Source organism: Schistocerca piceifrons, chromosome 2, assembly GCF_021461385.2.
Source record: "Schistocerca piceifrons isolate TAMUIC-IGC-003096 chromosome 2, iqSchPice1.1, whole genome shotgun sequence".
Taxonomy (NCBI): domain Eukaryota; kingdom Metazoa; phylum Arthropoda; class Insecta; order Orthoptera; family Acrididae; genus Schistocerca; species Schistocerca piceifrons.
In genome coordinates, this window is record NC_060139.1 from 434,875,939 (window position 1) to 434,903,850 (window position 27,912).

General features: G+C 39.2%; 1 protein-coding gene across 5 annotated transcripts in view; it reads left to right on the plus strand.

The window, feature by feature from the left end:
- The window catches only part of LOC124777160 (esterase FE4-like), a 174,859-nt gene that overhangs the window by 110,124 nt on the left and 36,823 nt on the right, over positions 1-27,912 (plus strand). For 3 of the 5 annotated variants that reach the window (XM_047252461.1, XM_047252462.1, XM_047252464.1), the window contains 2 exons: positions 10,496-10,646; positions 19,278-19,404. In XM_047252461.1, the coding sequence (XP_047108417.1) occupies positions 10,496-10,646; positions 19,278-19,404 (278 nt within the window). Of the gene's footprint in view, positions 1-1,212; positions 1,323-10,495; positions 10,647-12,011; positions 12,195-19,277; positions 19,406-27,912 lie in introns of those variants that run through there. The other 2 variants (XR_007015691.1, XM_047252465.1) reach the window with 2 other exon arrangements.

Here is a 27,912-nt window from a genome sequence, read left to right on the forward strand (position 1 = left end):
GCTTGTTGATGATTCAACACCTCTACTATTCAGTGAGTTGTTACCTTTACTCCAAAGAATTCTTAAATTATTCATATAGCTAGTTACTCTCATGTTCTGTGGATAACAATTGTGACCACTCACTACGATATGGAACAAATCAGTTTTACAGTTATACTGATTTAAGTGTGTGTTCAAAGTTGATTTTATTGTCCATTAAATTCTTTATACCACTCAGTAGTTTATGTGGCATAGCTTGTTTCTAAATGCCCGTAAATGTATTCTATACTTACCCAAATATAGCACAATCAGGTGAAGTTTTCCAGATCTGCTTACGCTTACAGTATTGTTTTTATCCGACTTAACCAAGCTTGTGTTAACATTACTGGACCATTTGTCAAAATATACTTTATGATAATCATAGCGTGTAGGCTTTCACGGCTGGCGTCTTCAGTAATTAAAACTTCCGGGCTAAGAGGCCGTGGTCCAATAGTAGAAATACTTCTCCCTGACGTTTCGTTGCCAGCTGCGGGCAACATCATCTGAGGTGAGTCTACGACTGGCTGCTAGGCCGTGGAGGTCCTGTTTATATAGAGCACGTGACGAGTGGTGGCGCCCTCTACGTGCTCTATATAAACAGGACCTCCACGGCCTAGCAGCCAGTCGTAGACTCACCTCAGATGATGTTGCCCGCAGCTGGCAACGAAATGTTAGGGAGAAGTATTTCTACTATTGGACCACGGCCTCTTAGCCCGGAAGTCATACTTTATGATACTTTATGAAGATAATGTTTATACAATGTTTGCAAAGCTTAGAGCTTGCCATGTGTTCTTTGGAGATTTTGGCAATACAGTAGTAGTCCAGTGGTAGACCAGTGAACAGCAAAATGGGTTCAAAGACCTTTCTTGATTTCTACAGTCTGCTGTTTAAATTTATGAAGACAGTTTGTCCCACACATGCAATGGAAGCTGCACCATTCCCAGAACTGATTGTGATCCTATTATTTGGAGTCAAGTGGAGGGCTTAAGCCAGAGGCCCATATGCTTTTGTGATGACCATGGATGCAGATTTCTGGACTTCCACTATTGTGTGAGGAGTTGTAGGGTCATCAAACAGATCAGGCATGCAGTACATGCATGAAATGGCTACTAGGGTAATAAGAGTACATTTAGTGTGCACATGCTTTTTCTTTTTTTTTTTGTAAAGACTGATAAGAAACATATGTCATTGCAGATTGGAGAAAAAAAAGTGTTAATACATTATTACAATCAAGGAAATTCCTGGATGGAGCAATACATACTGTATGGGAAAGGCACAGCAGGACTCTTGCCATGGACATGGAGGTGTGCATTTAAATGTCTGTGTGATTGTATGTGCGTCTATTGCTATAAAAAGAGTGAATGCTCAAAAGCTAGTGTGTATGCTGCTTCAGTTTTGTGTTCCATGCATCAATCCACTAGAGGTGGGAGGTTGCCTTTCCCTTATTTCACAAATTAATGTATTATTAGCTATCTACAGGAGTGTCAATGAAATGGGCCCAGAATAAAAGATGATAATGCCCAGAAAGCAATAGGAAGAGAACGCTAGCTGAAACAAGAAATGAGTAGCAGCGAAATTTTAAATTCTGAATGGAATATCCACTGACGAGCCAAAACATTATGACATCATGCTTAATAGTGTGTTGATTCACCTTTTGAAAGCAATACAGCAGCAGTTTGCATGGTATGGATTAGACAGGTCTTTGGTTGGAAGTATGTGGTACCAGGTGTTCAGGCACTGGTCAGGAAGTTCCTGTAAATTGTGGGCCAGTGGTTTATAGGGATATAGTTGGTGTCTGATAGTTCATAAATGTGTTCCATTGGCTTCTAATCATGTGAATTTAGTGGCCAAGACTACAACATGAGTTCACTATCATGCTCCTCAAACAACTATCGTACAATTCTGGCTTTGTGACATGGACAGTTATCCTGCTGGAAGATACCACCACTGTTGGGGAAGACATCAAGCAAAAAAGGATGCTGGTGGACCACAATAATGCTCAAGTAGTCCACAGTTGTAATGGTACCTTCAGTTATTACCACAGGTCCCACGAAAGCCAAGATAAATGTCCCCAACAGCACAATACTGCCCTCACTGGCCTGTGTTCATGGTGTGAGGCATGTTTTGAGCAGCTGTTTCCCTGGATGATAGCATATGTGGACATGACCATTGACCTGATGTAATAAGAAACGTGATTCATCTAACCAGGTGACTTGATTCCTTTGACCCACAGTCCAATCTCAATTCACTCACACCCATCACAAGTGCAACTGATGATGTCATTAGGTCAGCTTGTGGACACTTAAGGGTCATCTGCTGCAGAGCCTCATTTTCAACAGTGTGCTCTGAAGCACTTGTGCTTGCAGCAGCTTTGTACTCAGTCATCAGATCTTCCTCAGACTACATCTATCCTACCTAAAAGCCTCCGACCTCCACATTCTGTGATGAGGTTTGGATGCCCATCACCTTGGCACCTAATTGCAGTTTCACTGTCCTTTAATCACTTTCCATTGATTTTGAAACAGTAACACAGAAATGGTCAACCCACTTAATTGTTTTCACACTGCTCCTTCCTAAGAGGAGAGCCTTAACAATCTGCTCTTTGTCAAAGTCACTTATATCAGAGTAATTTTCCATTTGTGGTCTATATCACTACTAGAATGATTTCCCTTTCATCTGCACATCACTAAGACTTTTTCCATGTCACACATGTGCTTACAATGCCACTAGGCGGCATTCAGTCACACTGTGGGTAGTGAAAACTTGCAAAAGGTTCCATGTAAACATCACAATCATGTTGTAGTATTAGGAGCAGATTCCAACTTATCAGCTATAGACTAGAAGTGTAAGGGGCTTGGGTACATGTGATACTGTTCCAAATGACAAATCCAAAAACTGCATTGAGTGTAAAGAAAACTGGTTCACGAGTGTAACGTCTAAGATCTCCTGCTTGCAAACAGGTCCAAACTTCTTGATTCCTTTAATGTAGAGTACGAAATTAATTATCGTAAGTCCATTTAATATTACTGACTACAGGTATCACTAGGAATATTAAGAAAAGGGGGAAGATATTTCTATTTAGTAAGTGGAACATGAAACAGATTCTAGATTACCTAAGTATTCGATATCAAATAACCCTCTTTGAGGTGGAAAATGTTGCATATAAATGGACAAAATCCAAGATTACTGCACAGTAACACTTAGAGAGGTATGCGCTGAGCAAATTTGTGAGGCATAGGAAGAACCCGATTTGGGTTAACAGCTATGGTAGAACGTTACTTAAAGAACAAAGAGAACTGTACAACAGATTTAAAATAGCTAAATCTTGTTTGACAAACAGGTGCTTCAGGGAGCCATATTGAGCAAGAAGAGAACCATGTTTGAAGCATTCAGTTAATGTAAAATTCTGTCTATCCAGCTGAAAAAAATTATAAAATATTTTGCTCTTATGAGAGGATTACAGAGAGAGAAGGCTGAAATATTACATCCTTTTTTTTTTAAGTATTTCACTAATGAAGCTCACACTATGATCCCTACTTTCAATCATTGCACAAATATTAATATGACAGATATTGATATGAAAGACCATTAAAATAATTTGACAGGGAGAAGATGACTGTAGCAAATCAGATAACTATATGATTGTACATAGACTATGTGAACAAACTTGTTCCTCTTCCAGCAGCTGTATGTCATATGTCACTGGAGGAAAGAACTAAGAAATAACTAGAAAAATGTGATGACCAATTCCTCCTTAATAAGAAGGGTTGTCAAACACATGCTCACAACTATTGGCATACATAACTGATGTCAGTCTGTTGAAGAATTTTGAAAAGTGTTTTAATCTCATATATTATGACTTTCCTGGAGATTGAAAACTGCCTCTGTAGGGATCAACATGAATTATGCATATGAGATTGTTGTGAAACCCAGCTTGCCCAAGTTGATACTTCGTTAATTTACTCTTGGTAGGTGTTTGATACAGTTCCACGTTGTCACCAGTTGAACAAAATATATGTGTGTGTGTGTGTGTGTGTGTGTGTGTGTAGAATATCAGACTGGCATTGGGATTGGATTGAAGATTTCCTAGAAAACTGTGCACAGAATGGCTTTCTTAACACACAAAAATCTTCAGGTAATAAAAGTAGCTTTGGGTCTACCGTAAGGGAGTGTTATGGGGACAGTACTGCTCACAGTACATATAAACAACCTAGTAGATAATGTTTGAAGTTCCATTAGTCTGTCTGGGTGAGATGTTGATGAGTCACAAAGAAAATTGTAGCAGACTGGAGAGACATACACAGGATCGGTGATTTGTGCAGTGACTGATAGTTGAAACTCAACATAAGCAAATGCAATGTATGGTGCATAAATAGGTGAAAATATTCATTATTGTCTGATTACATTATTAGTGGTTAATCACTGGACACAGTCATACCCATTAAACATCTGAGAATACGAACACAAAGTGATGTAAAGTGCAATGACCAAATGAAACTAAAGGCAGAAAAAGATGATACCAGACTAAGATTTATTGGAAATGCCCTCACGAACTGTGGTCTACTGATGAAGGATATAACATACAAAATCCTAGTTATATTGATATTTGAGTATTGCTCCTGAGTGTGAAACCACTATCAGATATGATTCATAAATGGAACAGAGATGATCCGAAGAATTGCTGCACATTTCACTCTGAATTCATTTAGCAAGTACAAAAACACCGCAGAGATACTTATCTAACTTCAGTGGCAGACCTGCAACAGAAGCTTTGTTCATCACAGTGTTGTTTACTGTTAAAATTTCAGGAGCATATGTTCTTAGAAGAGTCAACCTGCAGTTTACTTCCTCCTAGAGATTGCTTGTAAATAGACCATGAAGGTAAAACTAGAGAGATTTGAGTTCACACTGAGGCTTACCAACAGTTCTTTTTTCCAAACACCATTTCTGACTTGAAAAGATAAGTGAGGAGGTAACAGTTCCTCACACTGTACAGGAACTTGCAGAGTGAAGCTGTAGATGTAGATATTTCCAACTACTTTGCATCAGCTTCTCACGATCACATTTCAGTGGGATGTACTGGCAGAGTTTTGTGGCCATTTTTTTTAGTATGGAAACAAAAGTATGCTGAAGTCCAGCCATGAAGGTGGCAGAAAAAAGATCAGAGAGCCTTCAAGATGGAGAAATAATATCAATAAATGGAGCAGATAAACATGGCTAACTAATTTTCCTTTTGCTTAGATTTTCAACAGCCTCACTCCTTCTTTGTGAAAGCTGTAAAAGGGAGCTACTATAACATGAGTTATATAGCAATTTGAATAAAACTTATAAAATTTCTTCGAAGTACAAATGTCTGAATATTTACATATATTTTTTTCTTCTTTCTTTTTTGCAAACTTATTAAACACTAGACTTACATCACAATCAGTAATTTGAAGCAAAATTGATCTCTAAATAACAGTGTTAAGTTGTGGTGTGTGGAGCCCTGAAGAAGTTGGAGCCCTGTGGATGCTCAATATGCCAGTCTTCAAATCCACCGCTAGATAGAGTAGTATGTTGTGCATTGAAGTTATAACACCTCCATTTTTTTTTCTTCAGGACTGGAAACAGAAATATACAGTTTGTTTAGAAAAACACATGTGCACTCACTGTGAAAGCGAGACAGGGATGGCATCATTGTATGGCAGCAGTGAGAGTGAAGGCATTTTTTGATAGCTAAAGTGGTGACGTTTTCATTACAACAACAGCATGTAATCATCAATTTTCTTAATTTTCATGGTGTGACACTATCTGAAATTCATCTTAATTTGAGTGAGACATGTGGTCATAAATCCATGGATACATCTAATGTGCATTCATGGGGATGACAGTTCAAAGAGGGCAGACCATCATGTGACCACAAACCAAGGCATTCTTGACCTGGCATCAGCCAATCTGACAACAGGATCAAGTGACTGGAGATAGCTGTTTTGGAGGATTGCTGAATGAGTTGACACATTGCTTCCCAATTTGGCATTTCCATGGGATCTGCAATCCTGCATGAAGACAAGTGTCTTGTCAGTGGAGTGCCATGAGTACTGATGTATGACTACATATCATATGTATCATATGTTGACACATGATGACAGCATGTTCACAGCTCATAGTCTAGTGGCTAACGTTGCTGCCTCTGGATCATGGGGTCCCGGGTTCGATTCCTGGCTGGGTTGTGGCTTTTCTCTGCCTGGGGACTGGGTGTTTGTGTTGTCCTCATCATTTCATCATCATCATAATCATTCATGACAGTGGCTTGAATGGACTGTGTAAATAATTGGACTTTGTACAAATTGGGACTTAGTACAAGTGCTGATGATATTGCAGCTGAGTGCCCCACAAACGAAACATCACCATCATCATCATCATCATCATCATCATCATGACAGCATATATGGGACTTTCTTTTCATCAATTGTGACAATGGATGAGACATGGATGACGTTTTTCAACCATGAAATGAAGCACAGTCAGCTGAATGGAAGCATACACACACACTGACACCAAAAAATTTTGGGTAGATGCCAGTGATGAAAAAATTATGGTGGTGATGTCATGGGACAGCAATGGGTTAATCCTTACTCATTGAATTCCAAAGGGCACTGTGGTGACAGGCGCAGCTTATCAAGATATTTTGAAGAACAAGCTCCTTCCGGCATTGCATGAAAAACAGTTGGAAGAGACTGCATGTATGCTCTTTCAAGAAGACAATGCACCAGTGCACCGGGTTAACATGATGCTGCAGTTGCTCTGTGACAACAAGTCTGAAGTGATTTCTCATGCTCCCTACACACCTGACCTAGTTCCTAACGACTTTTGGCTGTTTCAGATGACAAAAGACACTCTCTGTGGTTGCACTTTCGCTAGTCGTGCAGCTATTAGTGATTTTCAGTGGTCAAACCAGACACTCCATAAGACATGTTTGCAGTAGCCATGGAATCAATGCATCATTGTTGAGAAAAACATGTACAGCTGCAAGGAGACTGTGTTGAAAAATCACACAAGTTTCAAAGTTTTTGTGTGATTAATTTGTGAGAAAAAAATCTGAGATGTTATAACTTGAAAGCACATCATAAATTACAGTGATTATATCATAAGTAAGGACACTGTGATAATATAAACTACTTATAAATTCTCATGTACTGTCTTCAGTTGTCAGATAACAAGAAATATTTCTACATAGTAGACTGCGAAGTGTAAGGTCTAATACAAGAGGAGATCTGCAAGCTTTAATCGGACCTGAATAAACACGTGAATAAATAAATAAAATATTAAAAGAGTAAATAGAGATAGAAACAGACTGTCAAAATGTTAAAGGATATCTCTGCTCAGATATTGAATTTTTACAATAATAACTTATAGACATGACCTGTCATTCTAGTAAGTGGAATGTGCCCAGGTAAATCAATCACAACACTGTGGAGAGGGAGGGGCAACGGAAGAGAGGGAGAGTGAGAGTGTGTGTGAAATGTTGGAGAAAAGGGAGGAGAATGTTGAAATAGGGAAAGAATGGGGTGAAAATAACATTAGAGAAAAAGAGTGAAGGCAAGGGAATGGGACTGAGGAAGCTGAGAATGGGGGCTAATTGAAGTTTGGGCTAGAGAGAGTGCAAGAATGAATGAATACAGGGACAGTTCTCACCTTCTCAGTGAGAGGGCTTGGTGCTGTGAGAGAGGATCTGAATGGCATTGGTAGCGAACCAGCTGTTCAAGCCATTGGTTGGGTTTGCAGTATATTCAGCAACCAAATGACTGAAGTGGGCCTAGCTACAGTTTGCCAGTGATCATTCATCTGGGTGGACAGCTTGTTAATTTCATATCCTGTAATGTTCCCTAAACTGATATTTCAGAATTTAAATTACCTTCAAGTGTTGGTTATAAAAGTAGTCTGTGGGTACCGTTGCTCAGACTTCATCTTTTGAGTCTACAGTGTGCTGGATGCCAAGAATGTAGCACAGTATACCAGTGCATAAATATATAAAAACCTCCTCAGATCTATGCACCATGTATTCTTGAAATGACTCCTGGTAATAAACAGGTCTTTGTACAGGAATGTTACAATAACTTTATAATTCAGAATATCAAAGTAAACATCAACTTGACAGTTTCAAATAGGAATAAAAAATTGTTTTCCCCAGCTGGTGTCAGCATTGTTTGTCTGTGGCTTTTGCTACAGGGCTGACAATACACGGAGCATGCACAGGCACCCATGGAGGTACTTCCTGATTGCCATCCCGCCTTGTAGACACACATCACTCCTCAGTATGGCTCACCAAATGAAGAATACATAGGAAAGTCACACAATAGTTGTGCTGTCATTTATATTACATCATTATATCATTTTATTGCTCACAAACATCATTCACTGGAAAAATTAGACATGTGTTGCCGAGTTAGTTTAGACTATGCTGCAGAAGCTTTGCTGAGAAGCCCTTACACTTCTTCCATCTCTTCTCGTGTGATTTTAATATTTTTGGAGTCCTGAACAAAGACATTCATGGCTGTCAGTTTACTTCAGATGAAGAAGTGCACACTTTAGTACAGTCATGGTTCCACAGGCAACTGCAAACATTTTTTCATGAAGACATTGATTGTCTTGCTTCACAGGTGGATAGTTTTAACAGTTATGGTGATCACTTTTGAAATAATAATGAGTGTAGTTACTTTTTCCATCTGTCTCATTTCATTTCACTGGTCCTCCTATATCCAATCTGCAGCTCTGTCTTTTGGAGAGGAAAGACAATGTTGCAAAGAAGGTGATATTATGAAATGGTTTTTTGCCATTAAGGAGAAGCAACACACAGGCATTGTCTGACTAGATTGCTAACTTTATTACTGTTAATACTCTTATTTTCTACACTTTCATACTAATGTCATACATTTGCTTCACAAGTTTTTCAACTCAGCACATTATAAATGGAAAGAGAGCGAGTGCTGGATTGGGACTCATTCTTCTCAATTCAGTTCATGCAAAAACTGTATGGTTAATTTGGCTCAATATCACCATGTTGTGTTAATACAAGGGCAGTTTGGAAAATTTGCGAAATTAGCAACACGTCAGCTCTGGCGCAACAAGGTTCCCATGTAATAATAGGTCATCCTTTATGAGTAAATATGTGATGCATCAGTTCTCTGGGCAGAGATCTGTGCTGTGGACATTTCTCTGTCATTGTTCCCATGTAGTGATTTGTGAAGATGGGGAAAAATCAAGATTCAAGCAATGATTAAGTACTTAGTAAAGAAAGGTGTGGAAGCAAAGGAAATTCATGCCAATTTTCAGAACACACTAGGAGACTCTTCTCCTTCATATTCAGCTGTTAACAAGTCGGCAAATGGATTTTTATTTGGTCAGGTTAGGTTAGATGATGATCTGCTTAGTGGCTGGGCAAGATGTGCCGCACTATCCCAGAAATTAAAGCAAAAGTGAATAAAATGGTAATGAGGGATCGTCAATTGAAATTGCAAGAAATTGCTAAAGCTGTAGGGATGTCATTTAAATGAGCATACCACATTTTTATTGGTAATGGGATATGAGCAAATCATCTCCTAGATGGGTACCGTGACTCATAATACAGAATTAGAGGCAACCCAAATGGAAATATCTGAACACTGTTTGACCTATTTCAGAGTAACTAACAATATTTTTTGTGCCAGTTTGTGACCAGAGATGAAATATGGCTCCACTGATATATCTCAGAGACAGAACAAGTCAGAGAGATGGAAACATGTTGATTCATTACCACCAAAGAAAACAAAGGCAATACAGCCAACCAGAAAGGACATGGCATCAGTTTTACGGGATGCGAAAGGGATTCTGCTGACAGATTGTCTTCCCAGTGCTTAAACAATTATGGGGCAATTACAGCAAAAGATATGCAAAAAAGGCAAGGTTTGGCGAGGAAGAATGTTATATTTCATCAAGACAGTGCGCACTGACACACAAGTGTCATTGCCATGGTAAAAATACTGTGCTTTAACTAAGATACGAATTGTTACCACGCTCACTTTATTAACGTGATTTGTCGCAGACTTCTGACTCTTCCCCAAGCTCAAAATTTTCTGCGATGGTGAAGATTCACTTCAAACAAAGAACTGACAACTGAAGTTTGCGGATATTTTTGCAGGCCTGGAAGAATCTAATTTCAGAAAAGAAATCAAGGCACTGGAACATTGCTGAACCAAGTGTGTTAGTGTTTGGGGAGACTCTGTTGAAAAATGAAAAGGTTTCTTTGAGGTACCTCATCTCTTTCTGTTGAATTACAAGAACTTTTCAGACTGCCCTCGTAAGTAATTGTATAATTTCAAGGAGATTTTTGTATATTGAACTGTAACCTTGTTTCTAAGACCTTATTCAGGGAGATGATATTTCAGCTTATTGGTCTAGTTCATTACATTTTACTATTTGTGTTGCATTTAAATACACGTGTGTATTTTCTTTTGAACAGCTAAAAACTGATTTGCGTTATGCATATGCTGCACATGAGACAGTGAGACTTCATTCGTTCCACAGCTCAGCTCATGTGTTTTACTACCTATTTTGTTATGAAGGTGACCTGAACAGTGTAAAGAAGCAAATGAGAGCAGAACATTTACCAGGTGAGAAATGATAAAGTGTTTACTGCCATTTTAAAATGTGAGCTTTACAAGTTTTGATGCCATGATTGACTTTGCTGTGAAAAATTGCATATTGAGATTGAGCAGCCTTTTAAGTACTGATTTTTCAGTAATTTTAAGTTATCATTTTAACATATAAAAAAATTTCTGTAATTAATGTGTTAATGTAAGGTGTGTTATGATTATGTGTCACATGCAAGACCATAGTGCCATCCATCAATAGGAACATATCCATATAAAAGTACAATGATCTAAACATGACTTTAACACTTATGGCATTCATACTTTATACATGATGGGCTAGTTTCTATCAGAGGATAACACCAAGAAGGTGCACTATGTTTTTATTCACACTGTGTATTTTATAGATCTATTAGCAGTTATTCATTATGTATTCTGTTCTATTTCTTTAATAGAATCTGATAGCAGTTACTTGCCAATGCACCTGGATAGCCGAGTTTGTTAAAGTGCCCACTTCCTGGACACTGGGAAGTGTATTAGCCCCAGGTTGAATCAACCTCTTGGATTAACTAAAGGGACCAGTGTATTGGTTATCCTGGATTTAGCTTTTAGGTGGTTTTCCACACCCACTTATGTGAATACTAGACTTTTTCCCAGGTCCCACCTCAATTACATGTTGCACAGACACTCTAAAAAATGATGTCATTTTGACCATACAATATATGCTTGACGCAGTGAAAAGGAACACAATGATTCCTCCCCAGGAGAGAAAGGGAAGGGGAGGGAAGCTCATGGTAGCTTGGGGACTGGTGACCTCATTGGAATAAAAACGTATTTACAAATGTGGTTCTACGTGAAATTGGAGAAGTACTGTATTAGTTTCAACCCAGCATTGGCTGGATGTAGGGCACTGGAATGAATGTATGAATGGGCAGATGGATGGAATGGTCACTTGCCAGAATTAGTTATTTAAGAAGGTACTGCACTATAACTGCAATTTCAGCTATGTGTTATTACAAAGCCGAACTGAAAACACCATTTTGTACTCTTTTCCAGCATTTTGTGTCTTCAATTGATATTTCATACAAATGAAATGACACAATTTCAGGGACTTTATTGGTCTCATGCAGATGCAGTGAGAATCTGTATCAAGGAGGGAGGCATGCTTGGGTAATCAGTGCAGTTGGATGAAACACTGCTCTAAGGTGGCTTACTGGCTAATGCACTTGCCTTGTAGGTAGGAGACCCTTATTTGATTCCTGGCCTTGGTACAAATTTTCATTCGCTGCTTTAGTCTATATACATAAAATCATATCTGTACGAGACCAGTAAAGTCTCCGAAATTGCATCATTTCATTTGTAAAAGTACCTGCACCTGGGTTTCAGGCTGGATCCCCCATTTACATTTGATGCTGAGATGCTAATCAGAATGTGGAGGCTGCGGCAATTCTACTCATGTGTAAGGGGGAATTAAAAGTAGACCGGGGCAGCAGAGAGAATTTGTACCGAGGAGGGAAGCAAGTGTGAAACGCTGTGCCAAGGTGGCTTAGCAGCTGAGGCACTTCCCAAGTAAGCAAGAGACCCAGGTTTGATTCCTGGCCATGGCACAAATTTTCACTCACTACTTCAGCCTGTATACATAATATTGATATTTTGTTTCTCATTTAGAAAAATGTTAACATAAAATAGAAAGCATAGATAAACATTTTGATGTGCCAGTATACTCATAAAGGATGCCAGTTGGATACACAGTGAGAGCCTGCATTTTTTACTAAAAAAAGACTTTGGTTGTTAAATGAGAGCAAAGTAATTTTGAAAACAAATCCAGTTTGAAGCATTTTGCAATATGTTATGATGTCTCTTCTCGCTTCCTTTCTTTTTCCTTGTTAAGGTTCCTTTTTTGTCAGTTTGCACTTGTTTAATAGTAGCTTGACTTAACAGATGTACAGGATGTTAAAAAATACTATTCCATATTTCAAGGGATGTTTGTATGCATCAAAACAAGAAAAAATGTCTTATAGCCATGGGTTCTACAAAGCATACTTTCTGACATATGACCAGTTGTTCAGAGGAAGTGTTCAACATGATATCCATTCATCTCAATGCATCCCTCTGCCCTTCATTGTGAGAACTCATGCACCCTTTGAAATTGCCCTGGTTGGTTCTGAATGTGCTGAGATGCATGGAAGACACGACTGTGTAGTGTCTGTACACTATTTATTGTAGTGGCATAGACCAATTGCTTCATGTTTGCCCATAACCAGAAGTCTAGCACATTTAGCTTCAAGTAACAAGGAGGGCAAGGTACGGGGCCTTGCCAGCCAATCCACCAGTTTTCAAATGTCCTCGTCAGGTGCCAATGCACAATGCAGAAAAAATGTAGTGGTGCACTATTATCCATGAACCACATCTGTAGTCTGTCCTGACAGGGCACATCCTCCAGCAAAATGGGCAGTACATTTTCCAGAAAGTGGTGATATTGAGCCCTCGTTAATCTCTTTGGTAGTAGGTACGGCCCTAGCAATCTATCACAAAGAATGCCTGCCCATACATTGACTGAGAATCGAACCAGATACCTTGTTTCTTGAACCATGTGGGGATTTTCATCAGCCCACACATGCTGATTATGGGAATTTACAATGCCAGTCTTATGTAAACCCTGCCTCATCAGTATAAAAAATGGCAGAACTGTACTCTGCCAGGATGGTCTTGTGTCTCAAGGATCTGGATGTGATGAACATGGTATGGATACAACAACTGCTCACAAAGTACAGCCCAGACCAGAGGATGACTATCACCTTCAGCTACTGCTATTTGCCACTCACTGGTTCGAAGATTGTCATCCATTGCACCTAGAACACGTGCCTTCATTTCAGGCATGTGAACTTAACGAGGCCTTCCACTGTCTACTTTGTTGGATGCCATGGAACCTGTTTCCCCAAGACACTGGAACAATCAGCTGAACAGCTTAACAGATGGTATCCTGTGTGCTGGAAATCGTTCAGTGTACAGGTTAAGTGCTCTCAGATTAAATCCATCTGCAAAATCATAGCAGTGAATCATGTCTACCATATGCCTTGTAGAATAAAAGGCCTCCATTGATAGGTTGTGTCAGAGTATTTGCAAGAGAGAAAACATGTTGTACTGCAACAAAAACACCATGATAACATGTCTTCAAATGTGACCTGTAAGTTGACCACAGTGTGTACCTGGAGATAGGAGAAATGTACATGAATGTAAACAGATGTAACAAAACTACAGTACAATCACACAATGTAAACGGAACAACCACTGAGCCAACTAATGTTAACATAGATACTACATGGCCTCAGCACGCTGTTCACCATCGTACGACACGGAGTGCCAATGCAACATGGTACTCATATCTGCAACCACATGTTTGTGATGTCTTCCTACCTCACAGTACTCCATACCACGGGTGGCTATTAAAATTAATTATTGGGTAGTCATCTGTAGTAGGACAAGTAATGCACTGCCATAGATGACTTCACAAGAGTACCTCCTGTGAACATATGTTCATATGTCATATGTGAGAAAGCATGCTTTGTAGAGCCCATGGTCAAAGACATTTTTGTCTTGTTTTGACACATACTATCATCCCCTGAAATATTGAATATTTTTTTAACACCCTGCATTATATTGGGCCAGATATGCAAATCTGCATTTGTTTTGCAAAATTCAGCCATGAGTGATTAGGACATGGCTTATCTGAGTGACTCTACAGGCACTGATATATTTTTATATTGTAGAAAATTCAACTGCAGTGCTTGTTTCTTAATTTGAAATGGAGTAAGAATATTGCTAGTTTTTGGAAACAAATTGCTGCATATGAGTAAGAATGTAACTGTCTTTGATTTGCCCGTGACATTTCATTGTAGGTAATGACTATTATTGTAAAACTTAGTTCCTATACACTGGATTGGCTATGTTAATGAGACCCCTGTGCTTTGGGACATGCTAAGCAGTACAGCAGTGGACTTTTTGGGAGGCAAAAAATATCTCATTATGAACAACTGGAAACAAAAAACAAAGAATTACTGTGATGTCAGCAGTTACTACAGAGGAAGGGCAGCTGTCCCCAACCCCCGTGTTGTTCTGAAGCATAAATCCTTACACATGGATACTTCCCTAAGTGGTTAGTGATCTGTTTATAGTTAACAGAAAGTTTGGATGACAACAGAATTAATGATGTACTGGTTAGTTGCTTTTTGTAATTGTAGACCTGATGCACTACTCTGTAAGAGAGCTGTGCTAGTTTTGAGTTAGAGGTCATCTAACATCTGAAGTAAAAAATAAAGTTGCTACATTGAAGAAAGACTGGTGATATATGACTTGAGAACTATAGGCACTTGTTGTAAACAACCCATTTAAAGACTGTCTCTGAGAACACAATGCCGATTGGCTTTTAGAAGAAGGTCACACACATGCTCCATGTGGTAAAATTAAAAGCAATCAGTCAAACTTAGGTATAAGTAAATCATCTCTTCATGGTGTACAGTATCATGAAATTCTGTCATCAGAAAGTTCAAGAAATACTGTGTGTCCATCACCCTGGATGGTAGCAAGGACTATGTACATTGGGAGGGGATGAAACAGATACTGCTAATGAATTTAACAGTGACATCAGTGAAGACTGCTTAGGAGACTGGCATTTCTGTGTAGTTTATCTATTTTGCAATATAACAAAATGTGATTAAGAGTGATCATGTTGAGAATAGTTTTTGTACATGGGTAATGTGACAAACGTTTCTGCTTCAAGTTTCTCTCATCTTCCCCTCGCCATCATCCATTTTTCAAAATCTAGTTTCAGTTTATATTTGAGTAAGGCTTATATTCATGCCAATATGGTCATAATGAGTGTCTAGTGTACACTTGCGACTTGTGACCACCAGCAAGCAGTCTGACACTCGAGAACTGTGTCTGTAGAGTGGTGCCACCTAACACATTTCTAGTGTATATGTAGTATAACTATGTCAATATTTACGTATTTTTTTGTTATGTCTTACTTTGAGAAGGATTTGTCTGTTATATGGAGGTACATTTAATAATTGGTAAAAAATGAAGTTGAATTTATTTTGATCCAGAATTTGTAACTGAAAGTTAATGTAACGGGACAAAAAGAAAATTGAGTGTGATCATTTAACACTGTGTCATATGTTTGTCGATTTCCAGTTGGGTCATCTTTCTGCTTTTCTTTACAGGGTGTAAAACTTCACATTTTACATCATACAGGGGTTGGACAAAATTATGGAAACAACAAAAAATCGTTACCATGCCTAATACAGTGTAGAAAACCCGTTGGCAATCAAAACAGGATCCAGTAACCTCACAATGGATAAATATGTGTCCTCAATGGTTCTGAAGTGAATCTATTCCTGCAAAATATTGCCAGTTTCAAGTAATGAAGATGGAGATGCATAGCGATCATGCACACTTCTCTCAAAAGTGGACCACAAAGGCTCAATAATATTGAGATTTGGTGACTGTGATGACTAGGGGAGATGCAACGATTCATTCTTGAGCTTACAAAACCAGTGCTGGCCAATGTCAGCCCTGTGGGTAGTGGCCCTGTTGCCTTGGAACACAGCATCACTATTGGGAGGTCAACATTATACCATGGGATGGACCTGATCAGCCAAAATGGTCACATAATCCTTGATACTAACGTACCTCGCAGAGTAATCATGGAGCCCATGGAATACCATGATATGGCTGCCCAAATCATCACTGAACCCCTGCCATGTTTCACTCTTGGAACATAAACTCAGCCAGAAGTTGAAGACAGTGTGAAACAAGACTCATCTGACCAAATGACATTTTTCCATTTCTGAATAATCTGGGCTGTATGGCTTTGGCACCACATTTTCCTGTCACGGACATTTGCATCACTGATATATGAATGGTTTTCGAGTTCCAGCTCACCCTACAATTCCCTACTTATGGAGCTCCCTTCATATTGTTTTGTTGTTGACAGGGTTTGCAAATGTGACATTCAGTTCGGCAGTGATTGTTGCAGCTATTGTTATCTTATTTTTCATGACAATTCTCTTTTGTAGTCATCTGTCATGATCATATAACACACACTCTTGTCTGTGTTATGACTTAACAGATGATGTTTTTCGATTTTCCCTGTATGAAATATAAATCTTTAATATGAAGTCTGTTCAAAAGATCCTGGAACTTTGTCCACAAACTTTTTCTACTTATTGTGCATAGCCCCTTCGAAATACTCTCCTCCACAATTGATACACCGCTCCAAATGGTGTTTCCACTTCCAAAAGCTGTCTTGATACACCTCTTGCTGGACCACACAAAGCACTCTCTGCGAATTTTCTTTCATCTCATTTATCATTAAAAAACTTCATTCCATTCTGCAGGGTTTTCAACTCTGGAAACAAAACAAAAAGTCCACAGGGGCCAAGTCTGGATGGTGAGGCAACACAGTGATTTCGTTTTTTATGCAATAGTCACACACCAACAGGGATGAATGTGCAGGTGCATTGTCATCATGCAAGAGCCATGAATTGTCTCACCACATTTCAGGCCACTCTCACATTTTATTGCAGACACCACAAAACTTCCCATTAGTACCATTAATTAACGCTTTGACCCTGTTGCGTGAATCCATAATAAAAAGAAAAAAAAAAAAAAAACCATCTATAGCATGCCTTTGACATTTGACCTGACCTGATGAGCTTCTTTTGTTCTTGGAGAACCTCTCCTGTCCTGTTGTGAAGACTGAACCTTGGTCTCAACATTATAACCATAGACCCACATCTTATCACCAGTTATGATTCTCTTAAGAAACATCTCGTTCTCATTTGTGTAATCCAAAAGCTTTTCACAGATTGCGAGGCGAAGGTCTTTCTGGTCTTGATTCATGAGCCATGGGAAGAACTTGATGGCAACATGATGCATTCCAAGATTCAGTGTCAGTATTTCACGACATGATCCAACTGAAATGTTACATTCTTCTGCGGCCTCTCGGACAGTCAGTCTTTGATTGGCACACACAATTTCATTGACGTTCCTGACTTGAGCGTCGTCAGTAGACGTCAAAGGGCGTTCTGAACGAAGGTCATCTTTAACATCTGTCTGGCCATTTTTACATTGTTTTACATTGTGTGAACCATCATAACACTGAGTATAGCTTAAAAACTCATCACTGTAGGCTTCCTGGATAATTTGGGGTGTCTCTGTAAAGGTTTTCTTGAGTTTCACGCGAAATTTAATGCAGATGCATTGCTCCTCTAACTCTGCCATATCGATATTTGCAAACTGCGCAATACAACATACTACTCAATACAGCACTGAACAATAACTAACAGACATACAACAATGAAACTTCCTGCAGTTACTAATTAAAAAATAGGCATGTGCAGAGATTCCAAGCAGATTTTGTTCCAACATACCACTGGCGCAAAATTGCGAGTGTTGTGGAATTTTTTGAACAGACCTCATACAGTGCATCTTGAAATGCAGAACACTTTGTCTGCCTCAGTTATGGTAGCACTCACCATACGAGCACCAACAATCTGTCCACGTTCAAATTCACTCAGCTCCAATACAGTACACTCATAACTGCACAGAACACTGTTCTGATCATGATTGACAATTGCAACTTATTGAGAACACTGCACAGGTGCCCTTCATGGTAAAGTACAGCAAGACAACTTGCAGGGCTTGGCTAGCTTCTGCATTTATGTTCAAGCATGCATTTTTTGTGCTGTTCCCATATTTTTGTCCAACAGCTGTGTGAGTGGTTTTCTGTTAAAAGATGATCAGCAAAGATTGAATCTTTCTTTCTTTACCTCCATCTCCTCTCATGTTTACATAATCTAATTGTCACAGTTCTGCCTGCCTGACAAATATATACTTTGCCACAGTGCTTTTATACACACCACTCTGTTCATAAAAGCACGTGAAAAAGTATATATTGGCCAGTAAGGTGGAGCTGTGGCAATTGTGTTATCTGAACATGAGGGAAGCTGGAAATTAAGAAAGAAAGATTCAACCTTGCTGATCATTTTTTAACAGTAACCACTCATATGATGTAGAATGCAAAGTTTTACATTCTGTATACAAAAGTAGAAAAATGATCCTACTGGAAATAGTGGAAATCAACAAACAGATGATAGAAAATGTCAGCTTAGTGTTAAGTTACCAAACTCAGTTTCCTTTTCTCTTCTGTTAAACTGACTTTTAGTTACAAGTAATAAATTGAAACTGTAAATTCTACTTTATTTTTTATGAGTTGTTAAATTTATCTCCATGTAAAAACTGTGTTCCTTGTTTAGTTAATGCAACTGTTTCTGCACATCATCATATTTGTATCTTCTCTATCTTCTATATAAATAATACTTATGTAAGTCACACATCATTTTATCTGTGCTTGTGACTTTCAGTGAACACCTGAAAATGATCTAAAAAGCCAGAAGCCAGTTCATGACCAAATATATATAATTTTGCAGAACAGTAGAAAAGGTTTCTTTGTTTAATATTATTATTATGTTCTGCCAAGTACCAATGGAACATTCAGCTAATGTTCAAATATTACAGTTTTAATGTTAAACATTATACCATTATTCCTGACACAAATATGAAAAAATACAAAATGTTTTGTTTCGTTAGGTGCGACTCATGGAGATGAACTGAATTACCTGTTCAGTAAGTCTTCAAATGGCAGAGATATTCAAGCAAAAGATCAGAAGATTATATCAGAAATGACATGCATGTGGACCAATTTTGCAAAAACAGGGTAAATATTTCATCTGTAAAATTACTTAACATAGTAGTATAAATTAGTAATTATCAGTATTTTGTTAGTGCATGCTGAAGCTGGTGTGATAAGAACTAATTATGCTGTCTGTGAAATAGTGTGACAGAAATGTAGATCACATGTTAAGTGTCAATCATATTAATGAAACATAACTTTTGTGTAGCTCAATCTGGCATTTTAGATGTTACAAGACATGCCCATATCCCATTATGCTTGTTTGTGATGTTCTGATATCTGTTGTGTCTACAAAGTCAGATTATCTGTCTAGGTACTGGACACCATTTCCTAAGTGCAATGGGGGACACATTTGAATTTCATTTGAAAAATTATGTGAATACACTGTAATGTGGTGATAAGAACAACCAAATGAAACTTACGATTCAGTCAGTTGTTGAAAACTGTTCTATTCATTTGGTTGCAGTTTTACCTATTGGTTGAATTAGCCATTCATTCATATGAGTGAAGAGAGGCTGTTGAGCAACCAAATGAAAACAGTTGACACCGTCTGGTGCATTCAGTTCTGAGCAGAATCATTAAATCATTTTGACATTGTTAAATCAGAAGGCAGTTGTTGACTGCACTCTGCTGTCACATGCCATCACTGTTCTGATATTTGCTTTTTATTGAATACCAATAAGTGGCTTTTATTTCAGTTTTTCATTCATCTGTGTTGGAATAGGCATTTTCTTAATAATGAATTTTGTGTCTCGAGCAGAGGGTTGAAATGGTCAGTGGTGTGGGAATGGAAGAAATCATATGACTGGCTAAAAACTGATCCTCAAGATAAATTGAATGTGATGTACAGTTTCTGCAAGGAATGATTCATATAATGAAACAATATTACTTAAATAAATTCAAAGAAAATTACTAAATGGTGACAAATATCTCTCACCAAAAAAAAAAAAAAAAAAAAAAATTTCTCACCAATAAAAGGCAGCACTTTTGAAAAAACAAAGCGTTAAGTCACCAAACTGTTACAATAATTGTATATTATATGCTTCTGTTTATATCACCTCAGAATTTGCTGATATATAATTTTCAGTGATGGGTGCAAACCAGCAGGAAGAGAGAGACAGAACTTCAAAAAATTTATTTATTTAAATACAAATTTATAATGTAGCACCAGTTATCAACCTTTTACAACAACCAAACTCCAGGTTTAATGTCAGAAGTACAAAAAATTTGTTCTTAAGTAATTAAATACATGAATTTTGAAAAATACTTCATTTTTAGAAATACACTCTTTGTTCACCCCTCCTTCAAATAAGATACATTATTTGTCTCTAAGAATGTTGTCAACTCTAGTCTTGATTCATGTCTAACTGAGATGAATAAAAAGTGTGTAAATGAAGTTACTCAAACCTGTAGACTGAGTGAAAGCATTCTTGTAATTTATGTGGGCACAGAGAATAGTATTCATTTAGATATTTTATTCAAGTGAAAAAAGAAAAGGACAGTTGGCTGACCAGTCAGGTGCGAAAATGGTTCCTTGTGCCAGCACTACCCTAATGACTTTATTAATGGATTGAGATAATGAGAATTCATGAGGCACCACTTATTTTCTATGTGACGATGCAGCAGAAGAACACGGAGCCACATGAAACTGGGGTCACTTAGGGACATTAATATTGCAAAAGAGAATCGTCCTTTATGTTGCGGGTGCTCTAACAATAACCATGTTTACATAAGTATTAATAGGGCTGGGTTCTGCCTATTTTTGCAAATTATAAATTCCTTGCTGTATACTTTTATCACTCAAAAATGTTTTGACACAAATTGGCTTAACACATTGTTGAAACCTGAAAATTTGTGGGTGAAAATTGGCTTTAAACATACTTTTTATCTATTGCAACATTTTACATTAACTAGTACCTGAGAAGACTGTTGTAGACCTTATTAACATGCTGAATAGCTTGTCATGTGCAAAAACATGATCGTGTTGTGAAGATAGTAGAAATGAATGAAAGTATTATGTACATACCAGTATTTCATGAGCACGTACAGTTTTTTCCATGTTGTTGTCATAATAAATACATTCCTCCTACTTAGTCTGGAGCCTCTATCTCTCTTCTTTCTCTGTGCGCATGCGTGTCCATGTTTGTGTCTGTGTGTGTTTTTTTTTTACTTTTTCTTGATAATTCTTTTGATCTGTTGAACAATGGGCCAAAGCCATTGCACAGTCTAGTGTAATACAAGGTGTACAACTTTGCTTCTACTGTTTTTTTCTCAACATCTGAGGCTTTAATGAAACAAATTGGTTACGCCTATATCTTTCAAAGTATTTTCCACCGCTGACCACTACTTTCTCCCATCTTTTGGGCAGTCTACAAACCCCATGTCGAAAAAATTGTTCATCTTTTGAAGCGATCCACGAATCGATCCAATTTGTGACTTCTTCATGAGATCGGAAGTGTTGGTCAGCCAGGCCATGCGCCATTGATCTAAACAGGTGACAGTCAGAGGGAGCAATGTCTGGAGAATACAGAGGGTGGGGTAGGATTTCCCATTTTAACGTTTCCAAATATGTTTTGACCACTTTTGCAACGTGGGGTCGAGCATTGTCATGCTGCAAAATCACTTTATCGTGCTTCTCGCTGTATTGTGGCCATTTGTCTTTTAATGCTCTGCTCAAGCACATTAATTACGTTTGATAATGAGCACCTGTGATTGCTTCACTTGGTTTTAACACCTTATAGCACATGACGCCAAGCTGGTTCCACCAAATGAAGAGTGTGATATCAGAGCCGTGAATATTCAGTTTGCCCGTCGATGTGGAAGCATGGCCGGAATATCTCCATGATTTTTTGCCTTTAGGGTTATTGTAATGAACCCATTTTTCATCCCCAGTCACAATGTGATGCAGAAATCCCTTCCGTTTTTGCCTCTGAAGCAACTGTTCACAAACACACAAACGCTGTTCAATGTCTCTTGGATTCAGCTCACATGGGACCCAAGTTCCTTCTTTTTGAATCATTCTCATAGCCTTGAGATGTTTTGAAATGGCTTGCTGTGTCACTCCCACTAATCGTGCCAATTGTTCTTGAGTTTGGCATGAGTCTTCACGGCAATATCTCCAATTCTGCGTTTTCGAAAACATTCTCTCTTCCACCACTATGACAGTCTACGATGTTAAAATCACCATTCTTGAAGTGTTGAAACCACTCACAACATGTTCTTTCACTGATGAAACCAGTCATGACACGTTCTTACACTAATATTATCCTTACCACACGTACTTGAGAGCATTCAATGAGACTCAACCGCTGTTTTCTTCATATTGAAACAAAACAGTAACACCTCCCATAAATGATGAGAATTAGGCTCATAAACTAACGTTTTCATTCAAGAACAACTTTATGATGCAGACACAAATCGACTAATGTTTGAATGAGGTTATGTTCACCGAGGTCCAAGCTAACTGCCTGACGTCTGCGATCTGCTTCTTTCAACCGCTACTTACCGTTGTCGCCACCTATTGGCAAATGGTGGGAGCAAAGTTGTACACATTGTACATTTTCATTTTGCCATTGCCCTCAATATTTTAAAATTTTCTGCTACAGTTAAGTTTTTGGTATGGCCTGTGGCTACGTTTAATTATTTTGAAATCTGTTAGTTTTTAGTTGCAGTGGGTACCCAGAGGGAATTAAATTAGGAAATGAGATACTAAAAGCAGCAGGTGAGTTTCATTATTTAGCAAAATAGGTGATAACATACAAAGTAGAGTTACTGTAAATTGAAGACTGGCAATAGCAAGGAAAGCATTCCTGAAAAAGAGAAAATGTTAACATTGAATGTAAATTTAAATTTTAGCAAGTCTTTTTTGAAGGTATTTGCCTGTAGTGTAGCCATGTATGAAGTAAAACATGGACAACAAACATTTAAAACAAGAATAGCATAGACTCTTTTGAAATTTTATGTCCCAGGAGAGTGCTGATGATTATATGGTTAGATCAGATAACTGATAAGGAGATACTGAATCATACTGAAAAGAAATAAAATTCATGGAACAACTTGACTAAAAGATGAGATTGGTTGAAAGGCACATCCTGAGTCATGAAGGAATCAACACTTTGATACCGGTGGGACTTGTGAAGGGTAAAAACTGTAGAGGGAGACTAAGGGTTGACAGTAATAAGCAGGTTAAATTGATGTAGGATGCAGTAGTTATGGAAAAATGAAGAGGCCTGCACAGAATAGACTAACACAAAGAGCCTGCATCAGACCAGTCTCCAGGCTGAAGTTTTCTTGTGTATTGCAAAATCGTATGTTGCTTTTTCTTTATCCTGTGAGTCCAAAGATTGAGTTTCTTGTCTATTTCCACCTCTGTTGTGAACTGAATTTTAAGAGGTAGACTTTATTTCTTCATGTAACTATTTTGCAGTGAGGTGACAAAAGTCATGGGATACCTCCTAACATTATGTTGGACCTCCTTTTACTCAGAGTAGAGCGACAACTTGACATGACATGGACTCAACAAGTCGTCAGAAGTCCCTTGCAGAAATACTGGGCCAAGCTGTCTCTACAGCCATCCATAAAACGTGCACGGACTGACACCTCGATTATGTGCCACAATAGTTTAATGGGATTGTTGCTGGGAAATCTGGGTGGCCAGATAATTTGCTCAAATTGTCCAGAATATTCTTCAAACCAATCACGAACAATTGTGGGATGGTGACATGGTATATTATCATACATAAGAATTCCATCATTGTTTGGATCCATTAAGTCCACAAATGGCTGCAAATGGTTTACAAGTAGCGAACATAACCTTTTTCAGTCAATGATAGGTTCAATTTGACAAGAGGACCCAGTCCATTCCTTGTAAACACAGCCCACACTATTATGGGGCTACCCCTAGCCTACACAGTGCCTTGTTGACAACTTCAGTCCATGGCTTTGTGGGGTCTGCACCACACTCAAACCATACCATCAGCTCTTACCAAATGAAAACATGACTCATCTGGCCGGGCCATGGTTTCCTAGCCTTTTATGGTTCAACTGATAAAGTCATGAGCCCAGGAAAGGCACTGCATGCGATGTTGTGCCATTAGCAAAGGCACTTGCTTCAGTCATCTGCTGCCACAGCCCATTAACGCCAGATTTTTCTGCGCTGTCCTAATGGATACATTCGTTGTACATGCTACATTAACTTCTGTGGTTATTTCATGCAGTGTTGCTTGTCTGTTAGCTCTGAGTGCTCTATGCAAACGCCGCTGCTCTTGGTTGTTAGGTGAAGACCGTCATTGTCAGGTAATGCCTGAAATTTGGTATTCTCGACACACTTTAGAGACTATGGATTCTTAGAATATTGAACTCCCTAACAATTTCTGAAATGGAATGTCGTATGCATATAGCCCCAATTATTATTCCATTTTCGAAGTCTGTTAATTCCCATGCTGTGGCTATAATCATGTCAGACACCCTCTCAAATGAATCACCTGAGTACAAATGACAACTCCACCAATGCACTGCCCTTTTATACCTCGTGTATGTGATACTACTGCCTTCTGTATATGTGTATATCATATCTCATGAATTTTGTCACCTCAGTGTATATGCTGTGTGCGACTGGTGCCTGATGACCCAGCACAGCTGCCACACAGCATTGCCCTGTGGATTGCCAACCCGCCAACACCTGCAGATGAACTTCACTGTGACAGCCATTGCAGTAACAAGGGTGCCACGATCACAGGACATGGCTGGAACTATCTTGCATCCGTGAAGCCATGTGATGTCAGCCGCTTTTTGGTATCCGTTTACTGGATGGCCGTTATAGGACCACCGCTTGCAGCTCTCTGTCCATATGATTCTATATTTGACACTTGGTCTGAATATGAGTCTGACGCCAAGTCTGATTCTGAATAAATGATGAGTATCTGATATAGTGCTACAGGACCAAAACAGCACCAGTGCAACCACTGATTTTGACCACAACTGATTCTGACTCTGCAGAGTAATCTATGGTGACAGACTGTGTGCTTTCTCTTGCATCTTTGTAGAACTGTATTCAGTGAGTGACACTTCTTTAATAGATCAGGACAATTTCTTATGTTCCACCCATTGAGAATCTGTTTTACAACATTTATGTCTGCTTGTTTGCCTTTTTAATAGAAATAAATTCTTTTCTCCATGTACCAATCCACAACAAGATACTTTAATTGGCCATGAGGGTAAACTTTTATGGCTCCTGTGTCATCGGAACTTTGTTCCAGTATCTGTGCTTAATCAGGTACACTCTGCATTTGTGTGCTTCCACACATATTCAACCAACATTCTTCTAGTCCCTTTTAGCATGCTCTTTTCCCATGGTTTCTTCTGTGCCAGAACTCTCACTTCTGCAACGTGTCCAGTTGTGAGGCCAGTAGTTGCCTTGTTTGAACTTGGAAACCACTCATTTGTTTCAGTGCTTATTGGGGGCGACACCATCACATACTGCAGCCAGGGAACACGGCTTCTGCTTCATGCACTGCCTTCCCAGTGGTCACCACCACCACCTCAGGTACCCTTGGCACCCATGCATTCCATGGTCGTCCTTGCTCCTTCTGCTGCACCCATGGCTCATTCTTCTTGTGTTTCTGTAGCTCAGGGCGTGTCTTCTCCTGATGTATTGTCTGTCGCTCCATCTTGGTGGGGCATTGCTCAGCACTGCACCCTCTTTGTCACCGCCCGTGGTCATCATTCCTCTTGGCCCCCTCCGGTGGCCTCGTGGACCTTTCTGGTGGCCTTGCGGATTTCTCTGCAACTCCTGTGTATCACTCATAGAATTTTCACTGAAGGTGTCTTGCCACCTTTGGCAGCCTTGGGTGACCTTCTCAGTGACATCTGTGCAAGTCTTTTGTTTTTCCAGGTCTCCTTTTGGACTGCCTTCAGCTGCACCTTGCAGCCTCATGCCGAGTCCCTCCTGTCAACTGCCCCAGTGCTGCGAGCACTCTCGCCACTGGCCCCAGTGCCACTCTGTGTGCCTATTGCTGGCCCGTCATGCACACACATGGCCTGCTCACCATCCCGCTTCCTGCCTGTTGCCTGTGTTCTACGCATGTTCTCAGCTCCTTGCTTCCTCACTCATACATCTGCTTTCTCTCATGTGCAGGGTTTTCTTCCCACCAGACACCATAGTGGTGCATTGAGTGTCTTCAGCTTGTGGCCGCTCTGCTCCATTTAGCCATAATTTTTGCACCAATGTCTTTTCTTCACTGGCATCGTGTTCTCCAGTCCACTTCTCCCAGCCAGCCACACATTCTCCTCCAGGAGTGCCATGCCACTGGCTATTGCCTCTGCCACAGCCACTGCCACTGCATTGACATGGCTTCACCACCTACCTATGAAAGGAAGAGGCATGCTGTGTCCTTGGCCACCACTTCCATTTGCATATTGAGATGGCTTCATCATCTCCTTCCGAAGGGAACAGGAGAAAGCTGTGTATGGCTGGTGCCTGATGACTCAGCACACACACCACAAAGCATTGCCGTCTACATTGCCATTCCGCCAGACTCCTGCAGCTGAATTTCACTGTGACAATCACAGCAATGAGGACGGTATGATCAGCAGACAGTCAGCACTGTCTCTCTCATCCTCAAAACTTCATGACGCCAGCCATTTCCTGGTATCCATATGCCAGGCAGCCTTTATAGGACCACCATCTGCAGCTCTGTGGTAGTCTATCTGGTCTGATAATGAGTCTGATTCTGAGTAAATGATAAGTCTCTGATACAGTGCTATAGGACCAAGATAACGACTGTGCAACCACTGATTGTGGCAGGGACCAATTCCAAGTTTGCAAAGTAACCTATGGTGACAGACTGTGTGCTTTCTCTTGCACCTTTGTAGAGCTGCATTCATGCCACAAACAATTCTTATCACATATTTTTGAACCAAGGAAACTTTAGCTTCGCTTTATGAGTTATCCCAAAAAAATAATCCACTGTGACATTATGGAATGGAGGTATGCACAATGTACTAACTTTCATATTTTTATATCACTTGCATTGAAAACAGAAATTTACTTACATGCTTCAGCAATTGTATGGCATGCTCCTACCAACTGAAGTTAATAGCAAGCTGTAATTCCAAGAATTTAACACTGTCAACTTCTTCTGTATGTCTGTCAATTTTACACATGTACTGGTGGGAAGCCTATTACAAGTTCTAAATTGCATTTAGTGTGTTTTTTTTTTCAAAGTTTGGTGACAAAGGATTGGCTAGGAACCATTTATTAATGTCCTTGAAAATTTCAGTAAACAATCTTTTTATGACTGTAATCAATTTACTATTTACTGCAATATTTGTATCTTCTGCAAACAAAACAAACTTGGCATCCGGTTATTTTACTGATGAAAGGTCATTGATATAAACAAGACAAAGTGAGAGTCCTAGAATGGAACCATGTAGAACATCAAATCTAATTAGCCTCCAGTTGGATGATGCCTGATAGCTTAAGACATGTCTCTTTCTTAATGACACCCTTTGTTTTCTGTCAAAAGACATCAC